At 40.2% G+C, this 17,115-nt stretch overlaps 1 protein-coding gene across 5 annotated transcripts in view; it reads right to left on the reverse strand.

Moving 5' to 3' along the window:
- Positions 1-17,115, reverse strand: part of FAM184A (family with sequence similarity 184 member A) — a 65,507-nt gene that overhangs the window by 35,449 nt on the left and 12,943 nt on the right. For all 5 annotated transcript variants that reach the window (XR_009557336.1, XM_060272653.1, XM_060272654.1 and 2 more), the window contains exons 2-4: positions 6,833-7,687; positions 2,150-2,285; positions 308-489 (exon numbers count right to left, since the gene is read on the reverse strand). Coding sequence is in view for 4 of the 5 variants with exons in the window: in XM_060272653.1 (XP_060128636.1) it covers positions 308-489; positions 2,150-2,285; positions 6,833-7,687 (1,173 nt within the window). In the remaining variant the exon portion in view is untranslated. The remainder of the gene's footprint in view (positions 1-307; positions 490-2,149; positions 2,286-6,832; positions 7,688-17,115) is intronic.

The following is a 17,115-nucleotide window of genomic DNA, read 5'->3' on the forward strand; positions in this document are numbered from 1 at the left end:
TAGAAATAAATCATTCTGGGTCAGGCCTTGACACCCCTCTCATAAAGACCAAAGAAGTAAGTTGGCCTTGGAGCAGAAATGTTTTCCCCTCCCATTAGTGTCAATAGAAAATGTTATTAAAAGGATAAACTGAGGGAGAGGGTACAGAAAAGATCCCCTCCCTCAAATTCCCAGTGTTCTGTGGCCAGTGTAGAGCAGTAGAGCTTAAGAAGTGGCTCCTCCACCACAGTATTTCTCCCTCCCACCCTCCACTTTAGGACTGTTGAATCGGAAGTTGTTCTTTTTGAAAAAGCATTACTTCTTTTACCTTCTCCAGTGCAAAAATTTGTTGCCTTTGTCTTTCATCTAGGCTTTGCGTTTTGCTTTGTAATAGATTTCTTTCATCTTCTAGCTGGGACAGTTTCTCCTTTAATCTAGATTTTTCTGATTCCAAATCCCTTATTGTAACTTCCTGGGTCATTTGTGTAGCCTGAAGCATTCCAATATGACCTATAAGAAAATAAAGTATGAATTTAGAATCAGACACACATCCAACCACAATTGTGTTAGAATGGCATTGACCATAGGCTGGGTTTAGATTATCCTATCTTGGTTTAAAAAGCATGAGTCTTTTGTTCACATGCTCTGTACCTGCACTGCTGCTTCCCTGTTCCTTTTTCATTATGTTGTGGTAATTCATAAAATCTTTAAGTATAGTTTCCCATTATGTCTCATCTGGGAAAATATGGTTACCAGGTTCAGAATAAGCCAGGATCTTAAAACCAAGGTTTGGAGTCGGCTGAATGTCCTTACCAAAGATGGAAACCACAGGTTATCAGTTTGGGTGTTAATTGCAAATTATGGTTTCCATGGACATCCAAGGATCAATTGCAACACACTGAGAAGGATGGAAGGACGGAAGGAAGGGGCTGCATGTGTGGGTGCAAGGCTTGTTCCTATCTAGTTTTATTAAGCTGATATGATTGCCCAAATGCAGCTAAGTGTTATTTATACCACAATCCTATATACCAGAGGTCACCAACCTAAGGCCCATGGGCCAGAAGTGGCCCGTCGAGGCCGTTTGACCAGCCCACAAACCGCCCCCGAACCGAGTTGCCTGCTCGTGCACTGCGCTAAACTGGCGCAGCGTGGCACGGGGACTCACTTCTGTGGCTCCAGAAATCGCGTCTGCACATGCATAGACGCTGGAAATAACATCTGCGAAGACGCTGAAAATTGTGGACGTGCATGCTCATGCACATGAGTGATCCGGCCCACGGAAGAATCTTCGCTGGATCGATCCAGCCCAGGCAAGATAAACCTTGCTGACCCCTGCTATATACATTTACTCCTATATAAGACCAATTGAATGTAGCATGAAAGATTATGCCATAATAAATGTGTAAGTTTTCAAATTGTCACAAGGTTCAGTTGCTTTTGCTGCAAGAGGTACCCCTTTGGAAATTATATAAGATAATTAATAGAGAATACAAGACTTCACACTGAGTGTTTTGGAGTCTCTCAGTATGTATGTTTGCATTATATAGTCAAGACTTTAACATTGATGTTTTCCACAGTATTTCACATATATGCTATAAAGTTCAAAATTTAAGACAGCAGGGTAAGGAAGCTCTGGCCCGCAGGCCAAATTAGACACATGAGGCCATTTTCCCCAAACCACACATATCTGCTGTACACCTGACATAATATGTGACATCAAGTATGGGGCAGGTAAAAGCTGTAAAGAACAACTGGGAACTTAAAGTGTGCTCCCAATTGTTCCTTGGTAAGCAGCACTCCTTGACAGTGCCAATCAGCTGATTGGTGCTGATGGATAACTTATCTGAAGTTGTCACCCAATGTCATAATGATATCAGGGGACTGATAGCTGGGCAGCCCTGCCTACTTGTTGTAGTGATTTGCGGGTTGGTGGGAGAAGTGAGAAACTGCCTGGCCTGGGCTGCTACATTCCCACCACTCTTGATTTAAGAAAAGTCTAGCAACAACAAAAGAGTTATACTATAAGCTTTTCAATTCATCAGCCTGCACTTTAAAGGTTATAAAGGCTTTGTATAAAACATGCTTTTTGCATTAAACTACTAAACAAAAACGTTCTGAAAACATTAAGGTAGATGACATACAAAGCACATAAAAACATAGGCACACATACTGGCTTTTAGTACTAGGTCTGTGGCCTGTTGCTGTAAGCGTTCTCTAGCAGCTGCTAGTTCACTTTCAACCTCTTTGTGTTTGCTTAACAATGACGTTTCCTCATCTTTGACATCATCCAACTGTTTTTGAAGAGCCTAAGAGAAGAGAAAATCATATTAAAAGGACAAAGTAATGTTTTTAAATGGGACAACTATGAATGAAATTTACCAATTTATAAAACAAAGACTGCTAGCAACTTTCTTGCCTGGACATTCTTGCAGTGCTTTAGTCACATAAGTCTGTGAGCCTCTTGCATACAAGATTGATGTACCAATGTGTCTAATAATTAATTCCCCCCGGCAAACATTTGCAGCTGTTCTAGTTAAATGTGTACATTTTATGGGACACTGTTCAAAGTAATAGCACTGTTAACAGAAAATTAATTGGTGAACAGTGAGTGCATTCTTTCCACAAAACGGATTGGATCTAAGAACCATGACTAGAAGGAGAAACAGCTAATAGTACTGTTCTGCAAAAGCTTGTTCAAGAGTTCACAAAGTACTCTAACAGATACTTTCTACAGCAGTTCTCATGCTTCTGTTTCTCCAAAATATTGCAATAGCTCTTGCACAAATGGAAGAATATTACTGTAGTTTCACTTTTCTTGTACAGCACTTTACAACAAGGTATAAAACAGCCCCTCCATGGGAAGTTATTTATTTATTTATTTATTTATTTATTTATTTATTTATTTATTTATTTATTGCACTTATATCCCACCTTCTTTCCTCCAAACTCAAGGTGGTGTACACAGTTCTCCTCCTCCCCATTTTATACTCACAATGACCCTGTGATGTGGGTTAGGCTGAGCGTTAGTGACTGGCCCAAGTGAGCTTCATTGTTGACTGGGTCTTTGAACTCTGGTCTCCCAGATCCTAGTCTGACATTCTGACCACTACCGACTTATGCAGAAGGTACATTTAGATCTACCCCAATCAACGCAGAAAACAATGCAATGTTAAATGTAATCCTTTCCTTTTACATTTGATGTGGCTGGGTGGGTATACAGGCCCACAAGCCTCACACTCCATGATGAAAACAACACGCAGACACACGCGCACACACACGCACACACACACATATGGAAGCAAACAAAAATACTAAAACAGCAACATGACAATCACGTTGATAATAAGATATTATAAAAAATAGAAGATATTTTTCTGAATGGAAAGAAGCCAATCAGGCTTCCATCATCAGGAAGGCTGTGTTCTAAGTACCCATCAAGCACACCTCAGGTGATGCATTTTTAAATTATATGGCCATTCAGATAAGTCAGAATAAATGTTCCAGTAATAGTATAGACATGTTGGCATTCTGCCCTGACAGAAAAAAATGCAACTTAATTAGAATAACATATTAAGTTCTCATTACAAAAATGAACTTTATTAAAGAAAATATGCCAATTTAAAAAGCAGCTTACAAGGAAAAAGGCATGACTAAGCTATGTGTGACTGAGTGCAAATCAGTGTTATGTATTATGCATACTCAATATATAATTTTTATCCCTTTTTCAAGCCTTAAAGCTATGTTAGATGACAGTCAAAGAAAATTGATAAGTGCTTAAAGTGCACAGAGACAGAAAACTGAAAATGCCATTGTACTAAATATTAATGACTGCATTATTTAGGACAATATATATCAAATTTGCAGGAAGAATGGCAAGAAGAACCACTTCTTAGTCTTCGGGGCTGGGGGAGGTAAGTAAATCAACATTTAAGACACATGTATTTAGTCCAATGCAGAATAAAAGCAGGACAATTGGCTAAGAACTGTCAAGTGATAACTAATTAGAAAAAGATGTTCAAGAACTATTAGAGTTCCTGACTACACCACAGAAGTGATATTTCAGTGAGGCAGCCTACATATAATGAAAATAAGAAAGCTAGAATACAAATTTAAGTTTTGAGGTAAGGATAGAAGAGGTTTTAGTAACTTTTAGTCACAAGCAGCAAAATCCACCAAAGTTCCATAATCCATCATTGGAACCAAATTGGTTAAACTGCAAAAAAGTTAATATTAATATTCCTCACTAGGGTAAATTTATATACCACCCTTCATGCATAGATTGGTTCACAAGATAAAAACACTATATTCATAATAAAAACAAGAACAAAACTCAAACAAAACAATAACTCTCCTCCCCCTATCCGCTTCTTAGTTACACTTCAAAATACAGTGGTATCTTGGTTTAAGAACAGCTTAGTTTATGAACAACTTGGATTAAGAACGCTGCAAACCCAGAAGTAAGTGTTTTGGTTTGTGAACTTTGCCTTGGAAGCAGAACATGATCCGCTTCCTGTTGAGTCTGTTCCATTTGTAAATTGAGTCCCCCGCTGCTATGGGAAAGCACGCCTTGGTTTAAGAATGCTTTGGTTTAAGAACGGACTTCTGGAACAGATTACGTTCATAAACCAAGGTACCACTGTAACCACACCATCCCAGGAGAGTAACTCTTTTGGCATCCATGAACACCTCCCTTGTTCTCATATAAAAGGTAAAGGTAAAGGACCCCTGGATGGTTACGGTAAGCCCAGTCAAAGACAACTATGGGGTTGTGGTGCTCATCTCCCTTCAGACCAAGGGAGCCGGAGTTGGTCCACAGACAGCTTTCTGAGTCATGTGGCCAGCATGACCAAACCACTTCTGAAACAATGGAACACTGTGTTGGAAACCAGAGTGCACAGAAACACCGTTTACCTTCCCGCCACAGTGGTACCTATTAATCCACTTGCACTGTTGTGCTTTTGAACTGCTAGGTTACCAGTAGCTGGGGCAGAGCAATGGGAGCTCACTCTGTCGCACAGATTAGAACCACTGACCTTCCAATCAGCAAGCCCAAGAGGCTCAGTGGTTTAGACCACAGTGCCAACTGCTCCCTTTTGTTCTCTTATAATGGCAATGGCGCCCACCTGTGAGATGCTGGAACTGAGTTCTGGTGAGTTCAAGCTGAAAAAAAGTCCTGGGTCTGGGGACCCCCTGAAATGGTGTCCAAAGTGAAGCTGGTGGCTTCAAGCTGAGGCTGGGAAATTGGTGGGGTGGTATCCAGTGCTCCCATTCCGGCAGTGCAAGAGATGTGTGCTGGTTGAACAGAACTTGTTATTCCTCCTCTCCCCTGCACTCCCCCACCCTCAAAATAAGCTTTGGAGGATTAGGAGACCCTCCAGAGAAGATTTGGGGAGCATGGGGAGGAGGAGGAGAAACATCAACTCCACTGGCACTGCTTTGGATACAACCCCAAATTTATTGCATCAATATAAGTGCCATCTGCTTGCCCAAGGGGTCCCTGGATCAAAGCCACCAATTTTAACTGTTAATTACTTCATGTTGTCATTTGCTTTCACTGTTAGAAGAAAATCTACTGCAGTTTCACCTGGAAAAACTGTATCATAGCTTTGGATATAAACTTGAACAAATGCCATCTTTAAATTTTTCACCCTCTAAATCTACTGTAAGATGAGGAAGGCAATGTGTCTCTGCAGCTAGCACAGCAACAGGCCCTTCAGCAATCTAAAGTCCCAAAGGCAGGAGGAAGGAATATCCATCCTCAAAAACCATCAATATGGCAAAGCAGAAAATAGAATGACTGGATCCTTTATATCAGGAATGGCCAACTGGTGCTCCTTTAGTAGGAGTCATCCTGCTGTTTGCTTCAACCTGTCCCCATCTCAGCATGTGGTGATATATAGCCACACCGGCAGCATATCTCTTCTTTCTAGTATCCAAAAATGCAAGAAGGGCTTTTACTCTCGCCAGAAGCTCGGCTTTGCCGGTCCTGGAAGGATCCTTTTAAAAAGCCCCATATGCTCAGAGAATTTGTGCCTGTTCATTGGGGGAGATAGGAAGTCCAGAGCACTTATTTTTTAGATGTCCCTTTTATGAAGAGGTACATAGTGAGACCATTGATCCCCTGCTGGTGAGGCTTGCCGACCTCCCGGAAAAGCAAAAATTCGATCTTCTCCTGTTAGGCAAAGATCAAAAGATGACCCGGATGGTTGCCAGATTCTGTGTACAGATCTGTAGGTTTAGACCACCCCCCGAACCAAACTAGTTCTTCCAGAAAATCCACAAACTTGGTCCCTCGGGTGATATTGGGTCATGTCTCTGTGGTAACTTATCTCAAAGTTTTTAGTGTCTATACGCTTATCGCATTTATAAATTTTAAATTAACTGTTGTTCAATGTTTTAAATGTTTGCGTTCCTTCTGGGATTGTACCCCCAAGTGTGTTTTATATGCTGGTCTCTCATCATAACAAATTATCTATCTACGGTATATACTTTTGTGTAGAAAGAAGTAAAAACTGTTAGCTAAACTTCATGCACACATAAATTATTTCCTTGCATATTCAATATATGGAACACCCAGTAGAGCACACTATCCCTTAACTATACACAGCAGCATTGTAATGCTCTTCACTACGTGTAACCACTTTGTGTTGAGGAAAAGCTCAGCATCTGAGTCTCTGAGATCCAGTATGCAAGAAGTCATTTATCATGAATATAGGAAAGATGTGAAGCAGCCAAGTGGTAGTGACAAAGACTTGAAACGTCATAATCAACATACAAATGGTGAACCATCATTACTTCTTACAGATTACATTACTTTTGTTCTAAACAAATAATGTAACAATTCTCAATTTACCTGCACATTGTTTTCTGCTGTGCTGAGTGCTACTTGAAGTTTCTGACATTTTTCTCGTAGACCACCTGCTTCATCCTGTACCATCTGCAATTCAGTCTTAAGCTTACCCAGGTTTTTTCGTAAAACAGATTCTTGGCTTTGAAACTCCTTTCTTAGTTCTATTTCCTTCTCTTTGCAGGTTTTCAGGCTTTCAGCTGTAAACAGCTGCGACCTTTTCATAGTATCAAGTTCATGCTCATAGAAAGATTGAGCTTTGCTGAGTTTACCTTCATAGTCCTCAATTAGCTTTTTTCTTTCCACTCTTAGCTCTTCAACTTTGGCATTCAGTTCTTCCACATCCCGCCTGTGTAATTCTTCTAACTTTTCCTGTCCCTTATTTAAAGTAGCATTCTGGTTCTGATGGGTCTTTATAAGTTCCTGAACCTCAAGTCTATGCGCAGCTCTTAGTTCTTCAAGAGATGAACGTTTATCCTTTTCCAACTGTACTTGCAATTGTATAAAACTCCGCAACCTCTCCTCAAACTTCTTTCTAATTTCTTCTACTTCCCGTGACATAGTAACTACACGCTGAACATGCTGAGCTTCTGCACAAAGTTGCATATCCTCAACTCTGTCTTTATATGCTTCAAACTCAGTTAAAGCTTGATGCTTCATCTTTTTATGATCTTCCAATGACTCTTCTAAAACCTGGATTTTTCTTTTGAGATCCATTTCCTCAGAAACTTTACTCTTATACTGCAGAATCTTTTCTCTGGTTTCTGCAATAATTTGTTGGATTTCTTCTTCATGAGCATCTTTGAGGGCTTGAATAGCAGCCTCATGTTCATCATTCTTTGTGTTCAAAGCATATATTACCTGCACAAATACACATATAAAAGATTACTTTCTTACTCAGAAAAAAGAATTTCAAAATAATCTGACAGGATACTTTGTGGCATGGTACCGAATGCCACATGTCATTAAAAGTGATGTTTTAACATGCTATTCAAATGACAGCAAGTACAAAGAATATATTAATATTAAAGAATAAGTACATTACGTTAGCAAAAGCAAAAAAGGCTTGACTTTTTGTGATAAAGGTAAGCAGGAATGCTAGCAAAACATTTTGAAACTAAACAATACCTATCAATTATGTTTACAAATTTCATTACTGTATATGTCTTTGTTTAGCTAAAATATACACATATGGAACATCTCTCTTCCTCTGAGCCTACTTGTCCCTTAATATCAAGCAGAGAGACCTTTCTATATATATATCAGACTTTTAACATAGACAAAGATTGCTTTGATATGGTAAGAAACACAAACACAGCTGGGCCACTCATGATGCAAGCCTCCCCCAAAGAGATATTAAGAACAATTTCATTTCTGATAGGCAACTTTTTTCCACCTCACTTCAGTTCTTACACATTAGCCTGCAGGAAAGAAAATACTCCAAGTATTTTTCCCCTCAACCCTAACAAAAAGGAACGATAAAAGCATGCACTGTATAATTTAACAACCTTGAGTAGTCTAGCCATTACCAAGAAGAAGAAGAAGAAGAAGAAGAAGAAGAAGAAGAAATAAAATGGAAGACATTTCTTATCGGAGGCTGTGCTCCTCAATGCCCTTTCTTCATGAAATCCCTGGTTTATTTCAGAAGCACTGGAACATTTATTTAAATAATGCAACTGTTAATTTATGAAAAACCTGCCTCACAGCCTTTCCTTGCTAAGCCTACACTGTGCCTTCCCACCAAACACCAAGGTTGCAGAACGAGCCAGTGGCTTCAAGTTTCTAGCTTTCCGAACTGGGCCTGGAAGTAGTCCACAGTCCAACTTCTTACCAATATACTTTGAGCTGTGTGAAACCTGAACAGGCACTGCTTTGCCTTGCTACCCATCCTTTGAGGCATTAATCTTAGAGACTTAAAACTTAAGGGAAATGAGTGACCAAATACACACATCAGAGGTAGCAATCCTCCAATTTCCCATGGCTGACCGGTACAATGATCGTCAGATTCATGGCTGACCATTATGTCATGAAGATATACATTTCAATGCTAAGGTATAGGATGAAAAGTAATATGTAAAGTTTAAACAAAGGAGGGAAATGTTGCTAGTGTATATAATTATAATGTATTTAAAACTTCTAAAAGGTTTTAATTTTGTGAACAACATTAGGAGGGGTTGTACTATAAAAGGCAGGCTAAAAATCCACGCATGAATCTAGACACAAACATAGCACAGTACTTGTACTATATTTTAATTGGTTTTAAGCTGTCCTGTTCATTTCACAGTAGCTTAACATTATTTGTATAAATTCATATTTTGCACATAAACTCACATGACTTTAGGTAGAATTACTATGTGCAACATTAGAAACTATTAGCAGAGGTTATCTACTCTTTTACTGGATTCATATCCCACTCTATCCCAGGGGCTCAGACCAATTTAGGTAAAGGTAAAGGTACCCCATACTGTTAGGTCCAGTCGTGGACGACTCTGGGGTTGCGCGCTCATCTTGCTCTATAGGCCGAGGGAGCCGGCATTTGTCTGCAGACAGCTTTCGGGTCATGTGGCCAGCATGACTAAGCCGCTTCTGTCGAACCAGAGCAGCGCACGGAAACACCGTTTACCCTCCCTTCGTAGCGGTACCTATTTATCTACTTGCACTTGACGTGCTTTTGAACTGCTAGGTGGGCAGGAACTGGGACCAAACAACGGGAGCTCACCCCCGTCGCAGGGATTCAAACTACCGACCTTCCGATCGGCAAGCCCTAGGCTCTGTGGTTTAGATCACAGCGCCACCCATGTCTCTAAGCAACTTAAGTTTCCCCAAATGCTACTACTTCTGCCCAAAGAGTTCACAACCTATAAAATAAATTTACATTTACAAATCACACTACTTTAGATTTAGACTGTCATATGCCTTGGGATGAGTCTATACAAACTGGTTTAGATGTCTGAACATTTATTGCAGTCAAAAGCCTTAGGACTCTCTCCCGCCTTGTTTGGCAGAAAAACAATTTTTACTCCAGAGCAGATGGCATATTCTTGCATGATCAACTGTAGATGGGCCATTATCTGCTGCTAGCAATCTCATCAACATTATGCTCTTTTCATCCTGACTAAATCTTATGTGTTGTCCTGCCTATAACTGCTAGATAGTACCAACCAGGGATTTTTTCCAGCCAGAACTCACTGGAACTCAGTTCAGGCACCTCTCAGACGGGCGCCATTGCCATTCTAAGAGAATGAGGGAGGTGTTCATTGAGAGTTCTGGCACCTCTTTTTCTAGAAAAATAGCACTGATACCAACCATAAGGTAAGATGCTGAAGTGTAAACGCAGCTATGCCTCAACAGCACACCAAAATATTTACCATAGTGCTACTTTTTATTTATTAAATTTCTATCTGGCATTTTATCTGCTGCTTTGCATGACATCTTTGGGGGAAGAAAAGACTAAGGAGACAATCCAGAATGGAGTCCCTAAGATGGTTGAATGGTATCTTGTACACCTCCTTCCAGCAACTCCTGCAGCCAAGCCAAAGTTTTGCTCTGCTTTCCTTTGGTCCATATCAGTGAGGCAAAGAGAAGGATTTTGTCATCTGATAAGCCCAGGACCTCCATACATACTGCCCAGGCTTGTGCCCTGGAGAGGTTACTTCAGTGCTGCAAACACAGCAACAACAATGCAGGAGGCAGCAGTTACAAGTTACCAGTCTCTGCAGGCACAGCAGGTGCTGTGATTCTCCAGCAATTTGACTTTACCCCCAGAGGCACACTCCATTGTCTCTCAACACAGACAGATGCCAACAACAAATCCTGCCTTTCCTCCAAAGAAGTGCAGGGTTGTCAAATATGTCAATACTATTAACAATACAACTAAATCTTCTTTAAAATTTTAAAATTGTGTTGTGTAGCACTGGAGTACAATAGCCTTGTCAAGACCACACCACGTACCAAGGTATTCCACAGCTCTTGCAGCCTAGCTTTGGATAGACCTTCATGTAGGTTCAAGCCCCAACAGCCTGAATACAGAATCGCTTGAGAATCTGGCTCCTCTATACAGAGATTTGAGGCATATATAACTGGTAATACTGGATACTATTAATGCAGGATTCTTGTGCTCAGAGAGCAATAAAATAGCAGCTAGAACATGACTTCATTATGTGGTACAGAGGCTTTGTGTAACACACACACACACACACACACAGAGAGAGAGAGAGAGAGAGAGAGAGAGAGAGAGAGAGAGAGAGAGAGAGAGAGAGACCTACAATACACTCTGGTATCTACATAACTTGTGATATAAAACAGATGAAGTTGTATTTTCATTTCCACTATTTTCAGTCATTTGCAATTCAAATCCACAGAGAATGCTACATTCTTGATAAAAAGATTACAACCCAACATGAAAATTTCTGCAGCAACTGAAATAATAAATGGAATGACAGACAACCACAGAGTTCAATCTATTTAACCTTTGATACAACAAGCTATTGAACAAAAGAATTTTTTGATTCCCTGTGCCTCTTCAAAGTATGCATTGTGTTAGATCTTATTTTTTCAAAATGCCATATGACACATATTCTGTAGCTGCAGGGTATGCCATCCATTCCTCTTAGCACTACAAAAATTATACACTTCATTACAAATGCTTTAGTGTAGTTGTTAAAATACTTCCTTTTCTATCACACAGAAATGCATGTACAAGTGTTATCTGTAATACCTATTCATATCTACTCATAAAATATTTCCCACATAATCAACTAAAATTAAAACTTTCCTTTCTAAATCTATTAGTCATGAAGAAATCTTAACCTACACATTTGACATTTTTCTTTTCTTTTTTAGCATTCAGAGCACTCAGTCATAGACATGGTTGGCAAATCACACTAAGACAAACTTTGGCTTAGTGAGACTCTGTGGCTCCTAGAGAGGAGTTTGCCGTCTCTTTGCTCCACCTTTTGCTACTTCTCTAAGCCAGGGTTTGGCTTAGAATGTCATCCAAATCTGAACCGATGCTTAAGCTATATCTTCACTAACCACAAGCTACAGAGGATGACATAATTAGAGTGCAACAGGAAAAAAACCTAGGAAGGAGCAAAGTTTACTTAGCATGTTGTGCAAGTCAGTCCATTGTTTTAACTGTTAGTTGAAAATAAATACCTTTCAGTTTTAAGAAACCAAAATAGTGCAGCACTAGAAAAATTAAATGTCACCATACACAGTAAATAAATCTATGCACTAGCTCTTCAATATGAAATCTAAAAGAGACTAGGTATTTTTAACAGTGATATCCAAAATACAAGATGCTAGCTACTCTGCTTGAAGGAGAATTTCAAGAGGTGGATTCAGTTACATTAAAAACCAATGAATAATCCCTGATTTTTCATGTTAATCACTCCCCCACCCTTGAATCTTAGATTTACAAACAAAACTGCTATATTCTGCAAAATAATGAAGGGGGTGTAGACAGAAATAATCAACTTTACACATCCTGGAACTAGTAATATACAGGAGTGTACAGAACAGGTTACTTTATCCTTCTCTTACAGCCAATCTTCCATATGGTATCTCCCTCTAACAAGAGACATAAAATGTCCCCTCAATACTTTCTATATCACCCTTCTTCACATCTTCTTTAAAAAGTACAATTTCTTCATCAAAATTAATGTAGCAATTTGTCCAATTCCATAGCATATGTTACGCCAAAGATCTGTGTTATTTTCTCCATTCAAGGTATTCTGGAAGCTCCAAAGCTCTGGAGTTAAATACAACATACAGTACTGATATTTGGGGGGGGGGAGGAATGTAGGGGCAGCAGATGACAAATTTGTGTACTCCATTTTCAGCACTTTTGCCTTCCAGTCAGGGATTCTGAATGTTTTGCATATATGCATGGCTTTTTGTTTGTTTTAAAACCTTTGGTCAAAGAAAATAGGTCTCTGAACTGTTACTTTTATGCAGTACTTGCTCAGATAGTTTAAAAGAGGTCTGTAAAAGCGCTTTAGGTGTCATAGTCAGTTCTGCTTATATCATACTTCTTTCCAATCCAGTCTTCACCTCAGGCTCAGCTTTAAGTTTGAAGGCTATAGACCGAGACAAGATGGGGGAGTGTACAAGGAAAATTTTTAGCTGCTTACAAGTATCTGTCATGCAAGGTACATACAAATAGTATGTATCAATGAACATGTGTGTCATGTCATATTTGTTATCCACAAAACACATTATTGGGTATTTCTTAATCTTTTTTCAGCAATGGCTTCAAAGCATCATATATTAACACAATCAGTCCTGTCTTTATAATTGCCATAGGCAATTTCCACTTGGAAGACAAGGTTTGCAAAGGAAAATAAAGTAGACATTAGGACCAGGTTGACACAAGTCTGTGTAAACAATTTTCCAGTATATGGGTGTGAGTTTATGAAATAGATCCTGCAGAACGATGACTAGCAGCCATTTTGGAAAATATACTTCTGCTCAGTCTTTTTTCCATTCCAAACCATGTCATGCAAGTAAAATTGCTGCAATTACTTTCCTGTGGAAATCTATTAAAAGGAAAGAAATGTATGTTGTGAGTTAAGGCATTGAATATACTGAACTTCCTAGTCTTGCATTCCTTGTTAAAAGCAAATCACAACTTTGATCATGTGGAGAAGTACTGCTAGTTGTCCTACAATTTACAGAGGCCTAATAGGCCTCCGCTAGAAATTGGGAATTTAGTGTTACTGATCTCAGGCTATGGAACATTGTTCTATCAGAGATTTTGCAGGCACTCTCATTTTTTATTACCATGTGTCCCTTGAAGAACTTTTATACAGACAGGCCTATACAACTGTTTGAATTAACTGGTCAGCCAGTCATTTTTATATGTTTTGTACTTTTTTTTTAATGGTGTTCTATATTTTATTGTATATACTGCTGTACGCCCATGTTATATTGTAAGAATTGACAATATAAAACACTTCTTTAAACAAACTTTTAAAATAGCAAGCTAAAAGATCGTTTTTATAAATTAAGTCAGTGTCTAAAAACTGAACACATCTTTAGCAAGCAAATGATGTAACAAACTTATAGAACTGTAGCTTCAATATGCTTGGGCGAAAGTCTCATGGCAAATAACTTAATCTAAGAATTTGTGCTTGTTCTTGGAGGCATTTACCCAATTATGTAGTGCCAGCTTTACAACTGGTATTTGCCACTGTGTTACTGAATATATACAGATTCTGTATGCATCATAGCTGCCAAGTTTTCCCTTTTCTCACGAGGAAGCCTATTCAGCATAAGGGAAAATCCCTTAAAAAAAGGGATAACTTGGCAGCTATGGTATGCATGTTGATATACCAAGATCACATTTTGATACTGGGTAGCATTCAACTAAGTTTTCCATAGACCCCCTGAAATAAAGGGACATAATATAGTAATGTTCATTAATTTTAATCAGTCTACTCTTGAGTAACACTTAGTTGAATACCCATTGCTTCTAAAGTCTTTTTCATTGCTAAGTATTATGTATAGAATATTTTCAATAAAATCTGACTCTAATCAGAGTGGAGAAATGTAGAGAAGCCCGTACACTCAGGCAACAGGCTTATACTCATGATTGCCTTTCTGCTGCGCCAAAGGATGCTGACCTTCAGGGGATAATTTTATGGGATGGGGGCTGCAACTGGAAAGGGGATGTAATAAAGCCCCCTAGTGAGCATGGAAAGCATCACACATCTTGGGATTCTGGCTGTTTGAGTGCTGTTATTCCTAGTATTTTAAAACAGCACTTATGTTCAAGTACGCATGCTCAGAACCAAAACTTAAGGAAGATTGAGTGAGCACTGGATTCTATAGTCTCACACAATAGGTTTTCGGGTTCGCGTCGGGACTTTGTAAAATTGGAATCTATCCAATCACAATTCCTCAGGGCCATTCTCAGGATCCTCCCTTCTGTTGCGGGTGCAATCAGGAGATTGGAGACTGGCTGCCAAGCCTTTAGGTATGTGGCCCTGAAAGCGAAATTATGGCTATGGCTCAAACTATGTTTCAGACCGGTGGGTTTGGCCCCCCTGATTCTGAGGGATAATTTTAAATCTCCATGGGAAGGGGAAGTGGTAGAGGAAGTGCAGAAATGCGGTCTGTCCTCCCTTTATATTGAGTCCATGACGTATAGCGGTGATCGCTCAGAGATTGGGGGATATCGCCAGACAGGAGGACATAGCCTGCGTGAAATTTGGGATGCTTTTAGGGGAGCAGGTGTATCGGGCTGCACCAGCCCGTTACCTGCCGGATATCCACTACGTGGAATACCACAGATTACTGACTGCGGCCAGACTGAATGTTCTTGATTCGGCGGTTTTGAGGGGAAGATTTGGAGGAGTCCCATACAGTCAGAGAACGTGCCATTGTGCCTTGGGTGAGGTAGAATCCACAGAACACATTTTACTGAGTTGTCCCTTTTATAATGATTTAAGGCAATATCTTATAACCCCATAGTTATCTCACTTTAGTTCCCGACTAAGAGAACTGATGCCTTCAGTTTTATATTTTTATATTTGTATTGAGAAATGTTTTTCTTTCTGACTATCGGTCGAATAAAGTATTTTGATTGACAATAGGTTTTCCTGGCTCCACTCTCCTCTACAAATTACTCAGAGGAGGTTAATGGCCCTGCAGGAAAGGTGTGGGTATACCAGGAGCTGCAGCAGAATGGGAAAATTGGAAGAATTTTGTTGGGTGGGGGACTGCCTTATACAAGTGGCTTTTCCACTCACTCAAGACATTTCTTGATCCAAGGCTAAGTATCTTTCATTTGGATTGTAAAGACGGGCTTCCGGTTCAGCGCCAGCGCCGATCGGCGGGGTTTCGTCTCGTCTCCGAGGCGACCCGTCTCTGCTAGGAGTGGGGAGGGCAGCGAGAGCGACGCTGCGCCCCTTAGAACCCCGGGAAGAGCGTCCCGGGGGCGAATTTTGTTCAGCAGAGCCCCAATCCGGACTCCCCAACTCTCTGGCAAGCTCTAATAAGAGCCCCGGAGCGAGGAGGGTAGAAGTCGTGGGGGCCATTTTGAACAACAGCGTTAACCTGGCGGAGAGAAGCTCCGAGCCGAAGAGCGCTGGATTCTTTCGAAAAAACGATTCGGAAACAAGACTGTAAGTAACCCCAAAAGATTGGATTATAAATTAATTTGGATTTGGGAGAGAGGGGAAAAAAACGGAAGCCACCCCCCCACCGGCAATCTAAGAAACAGTAAACAAAAACCCGAAGCCGCGAACAGAAGATTTTAATTTAAAAGGTTCCCTTGTTGTTGTTGTTTAGTCGTTTAGTCGTGTCCGACTCTTCGTGACCCCATGGACCATAGCACGCCAGGCACTCCTGTCTTGCACTGCCTCCCGCAGTTTGGTCAAACTCATGTTTGAAAAAGATCTCCCCTAGATGCAGGGTAAAGGGGGAGAAGGACTGTGGATATAAACGCCCTGCAGAAAGAGGTAAAGATTCAGAAAGACCTTTCCTCCCCCCAGGAGCCGGCAGCCCAGACAGCCCAGTGAGCCGATTAGGATTTATAGCGAAATTTTATTTTCATTTTTGGACTTTTTAGAATCTTTGGTTTTTGAAATATTAGTTTGGATTTTATGTATTAAGAATTGGAGAATGCAGCCAGTTCGTTAAAATGGGGTCGAGAAAACAACTGTGACCATCTTTCACCCCATGTGACAAGTTTTGACCTTGACAGGATTGAACTATGTCAACAAAAAGGTATTCGCCTGAGTTCCAGCGGATTGTTTTGACAACCCTGTGGGAAGTAAGAATAGGACTATGTCGAGATGACACACAACAGCAAGAGTTAAGGCAACAATTTCAGATGGTGATTGCGAAATATGATTTCTTAGAGGATGAAGCTACTGAAACTGAGGAGGACTAGTGTGAAAACGATAGTGACAGTGATTTGGAGGATTTTGACAATGATGGTGACTGTGATTTGGAACGTAAAGATGATGATGACGACTGTGACAATATAATACAAAATGAAGCTCACCACGAAGGAAAAGATGACTTTTTTTTTACAAAAAGACATGTGGAGTGCCCCTCTTTTGAGGAGGGTACGATTGGATTTACAGGAACTTCAGAATGCCCACAGGGAAGAAGAAAAAAATAACCAAAGAAGGGGAGAAACTCAGGGGGGTTGTATGGAGGCCTGGACGGTAAAACACTGGAAAAAGGGGGTGGGATGAAGGGAGAGTGGGGTTGTGATTAATAGGATGGATAATCAGGATCATTAGGATTACTACTGGACTGCTGACCACGGAACTTGC

Source organism: Zootoca vivipara, chromosome 3 (genome assembly GCF_963506605.1).
Source record: "Zootoca vivipara chromosome 3, rZooViv1.1, whole genome shotgun sequence".
Classification (NCBI taxonomy): domain Eukaryota; kingdom Metazoa; phylum Chordata; class Lepidosauria; order Squamata; family Lacertidae; genus Zootoca; species Zootoca vivipara.